Below are 6,586 nucleotides of genomic sequence, written 5' to 3'. Positions count from 1 at the left end.
TCACATGTCTCAATCTGAATTACAATAACATACTTTTAAAAGCAATACAAGATGGAGAGCTTTTCATCCAAATGGAAATGTTTGTTGAAACAAAATGTCTTCAGGTATTTTTGGAAAGCACATAAAAAATGAATACGAAGTTGCAGTACATCATCTTTCCATTTACATGGCGATCTTGAGGCAGGGGCAATCTTAGGCACACCAATTCCCACTTTCTTTTCAGCAAGTTTAGTCCCTTTAGACAACCAGACCGCATGCACGCTAAATATTTAAATAATCACTGAGCAATTATGAGATTGAATGAATATATTTTGGTGTTATTTCCATTCACATTTCTGGGACACGATTTGACTTTTTAAAATTTATTTAATAAAGTAAAGCTTATGGTTATACCACACAAAGTGCAAAGGGTAATAGGTAGCACATTGCCAGCCTTTTCGTTTCCCTTTGATTCTGGCTGTTCCAGCAGAAGTTTCAGGTTCTTCTAGTGCTGGGATGACACCTTCTTACCCTCATTCTTAGGGTTGACCATGGTCATCTGCTCCCTGCTGGGCTCCCTGCGTGTCTGCCTGGAGCGACACCCACCTCTGGTCACCTTCTTCTTTTGCCTCCTTTCGTTGGCTGTTGCCTTTGTTGGTTTTGCTGCCTACATCCAGTCACATGATGTTCAGAATCCTGATGTCAAAGAGGTGAGCTAGAGATGATCACCTTAAGTAGAAAATCAGACCAAAATGCTGGGGATGGAATTGGGTTGTGGTTGTAAAGGACGCATGAGAGACTTTAGGAGGCAGTGGTGGGTGCTCTACCTTCTCCTTGGTCTCTTACTAACTGTTTAGGCTCGGCAACTGAACTTTCAGGATGGTTGGGTATCTTCTCAGATGGAATGCAAAGAATTTCCCTAACAATTCTTGGCTGACTTGGGTATGTCGGGTGTTCATTGCAGAGGCAGACTTGTGTGATTTATCTTTTGGCAATTGTTTTTATTTATTTCCATTTTCTAATAGACTTGAGAGATTTACCTGAATTTGAACAGCTGCATTGATTTGCTCTCAAAAATAGTGTTGCCTGTGTTGGCTGCTGTTATCCTACCTTAATGACCCAAGCTAAACATTCAGGAATTACAGAAGGGTTGGGTGTTGTTGGCTTTTACAAATACGCTATAAGAAACTGCCCTTGAAAAGACAGTCCCAAATGGTTACTATCAGAAGAAGTGGGGAGCAAAAGAAAAGGATCTTCAACAATGCAAAATTTTAAATTAGTAGGTGCAGCTATATCTGAAATATTCAAATATCCAGGTGTTCTGAGAGGTTTTATGGTACTTTTTAAATAAAGTTGCCATCTTTCAATTTTCTAGCTGTTAAGAGCAAAAGGGAATTTTTAGTGGCAAGACTGGGTGAAATTAGAAAGGTACTTTAAAGGCAGAAGGAAATGTAAAAAATTGCAATTAAGAGAATAGAATCAACTAAGAGTCAATTCTCATTCCTTTTCCCTCCCTCATCTCTAAGGACTGGAATTCTCTGCTAAAGTCTCTGGCACACTTAATGTTCTGTATCCCAAATAAGACGCAGGAAAGTGCCTTGACACCAACTCCCTCCACAACCACTGCTGAGACCCCTACAGCAGTCTCTGTCATGGTTGGCTTGACCTTTGACCTCCACAACGGCACAGATCCTCCCAATGGTACACGCCTAGGTCTGACAGTCACTGGGGAAAAACTGGGTCTGAAAGGTGAGTGATTTCTCACTCGTGACCAATTGCAACATCCTCCCAAAGATTTCTGGAACTCTAGTTCCGTGTCCATCTCCCCTTGACCTTTCCTCCCATCAACTCCGACCACAGGTCCAGATGCCCAGGAATCAATCCACTTCCTGACTATCATCACGAACTCAGTCTCCCATGAGAACTGCCTTAGCATCACTGCACCTTCATCCCTTCTCCCCAAGACCAGGTGAGCCAAGAGATTTAGTTTCAAGGAGTTCTTAACCCATTAATGCAATACACCCATCTTGTCCCCAGACAGCCACCTAAATGTGTGATAGAGGAATGGGACATGCATCAAGAAGAGACAGGAATTTGTTACCAGCCACATTACCAGGCTAATCCTGCCCTGTCCAGCATGCTGGATCAGGTAAGATGAATGTGGGCAGTGACAGTATCTGGACCTGGGGATTCTGGGTTTCTTCAGGATGCAAGTTGGATTATAAGGGGAGGAGCATTCATTGTTGCACTCCTTTCACTCTCAGGCGGATCGTGCCCTCTGCAGCCAGCGGCTCCTGATGACCAGTGCTTTCCTTCTCTGCCTCTGTGCCATGCTATGTTGTGCAGCTGGCCTGTGCTATCCTAACCCCAGAGACAAGTGGGGGCAAATCTAAGCAGGTCCAGCAAATGCCAGACCTATATTGAAGCGAAGCCAAGTAGCCTGCCCATTTGCTCTGCTTTCTCCAAGCACCTGGATCATGCAACGCTCACCATATTTCAGATCTGAAGTTAGCCCATGTACTGTTGTGACGGCTGAGCTGTGAATAAGAGTTTAACTGCTATCTTGGTTCACTGTGGGGTGACTGTATGAACCCCTATGAGAGCAGATGGTGCAATAAATAACATACAAATGATAGGCCTATTTGTTTTTTGTACTGTAAGTGGCTCTACCAGTGACACAAATTGAATCATGAAGTATTTCTCAGGTGGAGGAGGTTCACATGTGGTTGAGTAGGTTAGTGACTACCGTAGCATTATCCTAAATGGGATTACCATACCTTTGCCAGTAAATATTCTGTTAGAATAGGGAGCTTTGGCTACGGGTTAACATAACTTCTTTTTTTTAATGAATTAAAATAAAAAACCAGTATATAACAAAGTCTCATTGATCAATGGGGTCAGGGAATGTGATCATAAGAAACAATGTTATTTCCTGCTGGTGTGAGTTGTGTCATGGTTTGCTTGTTTATTGCTTGTGTTTTATGTATTTATTTCCCACCTTTTAATCAAAAGATGCACAAAACACCTTACATTTTTTTAAATGATAAAGTTAGACAAGACTCTACAACAGGCATCCCCAAACTGCAGCCCTCCATATGTTTTGGACTACAATTCCCATCATCCCTGACCACTGGTCCTGTTTCTAAGGATCATGGGAGTTGTAGGCCAAAACATCTGGAGGGCCACAGTTTGGGGATGCCTGCTCTACAACAAAGCTTACCAGAACCATAATAAAAGCAGACGGCTTAAAAGCAGAGAGCAGTAAATAGAATAGAAATATTAAAAACTCACTAGTCTTCTATGACTGCTTGAAGGTGAAAAGGAAAGCAGCCCAGAAGATCACTGAGGTTTTATCTCAAATACCCACCCAAGGTTCAAGAGCAGAGCATCTGAAGCTGACATATAGCCTACCCAATCCCAAAGACTTACCTTATCTCTGTCTCATCAAGACAGTTTTAATAAATACATCTTACATCAAAAGTTCAGAAGATTCACAGGCAAGGACTTTGGTGAGTCAGGGTTAGATGGGGAAGATCCTTGTTCATAACTACCTCTAATGTAAGGTGGAGGAGGGTCTGAAATGTGTGCAATTTTGCATCCTACTTCCTAACTGGAGATGGCTTACAGGCCTCATTCCTTTGAGCCTGAAGCATTCAACTTTAACTCCCCGCCTTTGGCAGAGAAGTGATCAAGGCACAGCGATGCTAGCGGAGTGCTGGGTACGCCTTAACTCTTTACATGAGTCACCCATTGGAAAGGAAGGGATCTTCCAGGGCATTCCTTTCTATCAGGACAGTAATCTCTCATTAATGTTAAAGGGATCACGAGATGCCATCCTTTTCTACATAAAACCACAATTTTCATGCCATTGTTTCCAACTTATGGGTTACTGATAGGTAACTCAACCCAGGTTTCAGCCAAACTGCACTACCAAATAGGACAATCAGTTAACAGGTGCCTGAACCAAAATTTGGCCAGCCATTTAAAATTAAGGTGTGAAATTCAGTCACACCACCTCTGCTGCTTCTGAGTCTTTGTGTCCTATCCCCCTGCTTGCCAGGCTCACAGTGCTGCAGTGACGGCAGAAACCATAACTGGTAGAATGTCTCTGGCTACAGATAGCAACCCAATTCCTCCTTGGGTTGAGAGCCAGTGTGGTGTAGTGGTTAAGAGCAGTAGACTCGTAATCTGGGGAACTGGGTTCGTGTCTCCACTCCTCCACATGCAGCTGCTGGGTGACATTGAGCTAGTCACACTTCTCTGAAGTCTCTCAGCCCCACTCACCTCACAGAGTGTTGGTAGTGGGGGAAGAAGGGAAAGGAGAATGTTAGCCACTTTGAGACTCCTTCAGGTAGTGATAAAGTGGGATATCGAATCCCAACTCTTCTTCTTCTTCTTCTTCTTCTTCTTCTTCTTCTTCTTCTTCTTCTTCTTCCTTCTTCTTCTTCTTCTTCTTCTTCTTCTTCTTCTTCTTCTTCTTCTTCTTCTTCTTCCTGTGTAAAGTACCCAGACCCTCCTGTCTCTAACCCTCCTTTTCCAACTCCATGACCCTACCACTCATTGCTTCCTCAGGCCACTGTTTGTCAGGTCACTGCCTACTTTATTCCCCTTCCTTTCTCCACCATGTTTCTAGATCAGGGGTTCCCAAACTGCACTTCACAGGACACACACATTTCATTCAGTCCTGCACTTCACAGGACACACACATTTCATTCAGGTGATCCATGACATGATCTGTGGCTACTGAAGACAAGAGGTGGTATATCCATTGCATTAAATACTCAAAATGATTTTAATTGTATTTCTTCTGTTTGTTGTGTATTGTATTGTATTACCGTTTGAATTCTATAAAATTGTAATGCACAGTGTATTACAGTTGCTAAACAGGCAGAAAAACCATTAAGTGGTCCCCCAAGATGCTAAGCAGTTTTCAAGTGGACCACGGATGTGAAGTTTGGAAACCACTGTTCTAGATCACTCTCCCTATTTTTCTCTCTCTCTCTTTTTAAAAAAACAAACAAACTTTATTTAGAATTATTTTGACAGTACACACACAAACATACTGAAAAGAAAATATAGGCATACAAAACCAAACCGAAATATAAATAATATAAAACTGAAGGAAAAAAAACAGATTACCAAAGGCAAAAACATAAATAAAACAATAATAATCATGTATCCAAATAATACTTGTAACAAAACTGTCATAAAGAATTCCTAATCATCAGGAGAAAACTCATAATGAAGACAAATAATAGTAAAAATCAAATCTTCATTCAAACCATCATTCATGCTTTACCAACTATTCTTTCCAAGTTCTGATCTTAACCACCTTTACCATTTATACTATTAAAAGAGAAGCTAGATTTCCCTCCCCCTACCCCCCCCATCCCTGTTGACTTCCAGTCATTCCTATATATTGATTATAATTCTTTCGTCTGATGCATACTTAATTCAATTTTTTCCTTTTCTTTGCTTTCCTTGTCCTTCATATCTCTGCCACAAGATTTGCTTATCCTACCCTACTTTTAAAATACGATTCAAAAGATTCCCAATCTTTTCCCGCTTTTTCCCTACCCAATCCTTTTGAAATCCCATTTTTTATAGCCAAATTCTTATATCCCACTAATTTCATCTGCCAATCTTTTATATTTGGAATTTTATCACTTTTCCAATTTTGTGCGATTAGAACTCTGGTGGCTATAGTACTGTACATTACCATACACCTATCCTTTGCCTTGATTTCTTCATTTAACATGCTCAGGAGAAAAATCTCTGGTTCTTTTTTAAATGAAATTTTAACTATCTTTTTTAACTCCTTATATACTTCATCCCAAAAATTTCTTATTTTTTTACACCTCCACCAAATGTGTATAAATGTTCCGATCTCTTCCTTGCACCTCCAGCAGGTGTTGTTGTTTCCCTTATAAATCTTAGCCAATCACACCGGGGTTAGATACCACTCTCCCTATTTCTCCTTCCATCTGCCACATAAAATTCTACACATCTTAAATGCTTTGAAATTCCTTTTGAGATGTATTTTAGCCTTGTTGCCCTTTCATGTCCCAGTTCCCTCTTTCTACCCTACCTCCAGGTTCCCCCTTCTCCTTTTTCTTATTTATTAAATCAACTAGTTGTTGTTTTTGCTATGGGAACACAAAGCGACTTACAATATTTTAATCAAAAAACGAATACCGTACATGGTGTTACTGAACTTTTGGGGGGGGTGGCAGGAAGGAGGAGGAAGCAAGGTTGAGATCCATCTTGGAAGAGGGAGACCAAAGGGTCTGCTGCACTGCTGTGGACCATGCTATAAGATCTGGACTCCCTTCATGCAGACTGAAAGATGTAAATAGGCGAATAAACCCTATTTCTGAAAGCACGACATTCTCCACCAAGTCTTCTGTTCTCCAGAGGGACACAGACCCTGTGTGTGTGCCTTTGGCACCAAATGCTCTGGCCACTGCTTTTGTAACAATATATTAAAATCTGCATTTTTTAATAAAAAATCTGCATTGAAAAAAGAAGCCAGATTCTCCACTCTGCCCCTTCATTCAGCTTCCTTGCCTTGGGGCTGCCTGTCTATTACCGTAGCTTCTCTACCTCC

The 6,586-nt window shown here is 41.2% G+C and overlaps 1 protein-coding gene across 1 annotated transcript; it reads left to right on the top strand.

Annotated features, from left to right (window-relative positions):
* The first annotated feature begins 732 nt into the window (after positions 1-732).
* Positions 733-2,612, top strand: LOC118094195 (transmembrane protein 248). Its single transcript, XM_088655681.1, has 5 exons — positions 733-921; positions 1,506-1,728; positions 1,840-1,948; positions 2,017-2,128; positions 2,244-2,612. Exons 1-5 carry the CDS (start codon positions 859-861, stop codon positions 2,370-2,372), a joined length of 636 nt encoding a protein of 211 aa, XP_088511807.1. The 5' UTR covers positions 733-858; the 3' UTR covers positions 2,373-2,612.
* The last annotated feature ends 3,974 nt before the right edge of the window (positions 2,613-6,586 follow it).

Source organism: Zootoca vivipara, chromosome 12 (genome assembly GCF_965207765.1).
Source record: "Zootoca vivipara chromosome 12, rZooViv2.hap1.1, whole genome shotgun sequence".
Taxonomy (NCBI): Eukaryota; Metazoa; Chordata; class Lepidosauria; order Squamata; family Lacertidae; genus Zootoca; species Zootoca vivipara.
The sequence above is the reverse complement of the archived record's forward strand: the minus strand, read 5'-3'. Positions and strand labels throughout refer to the sequence as shown.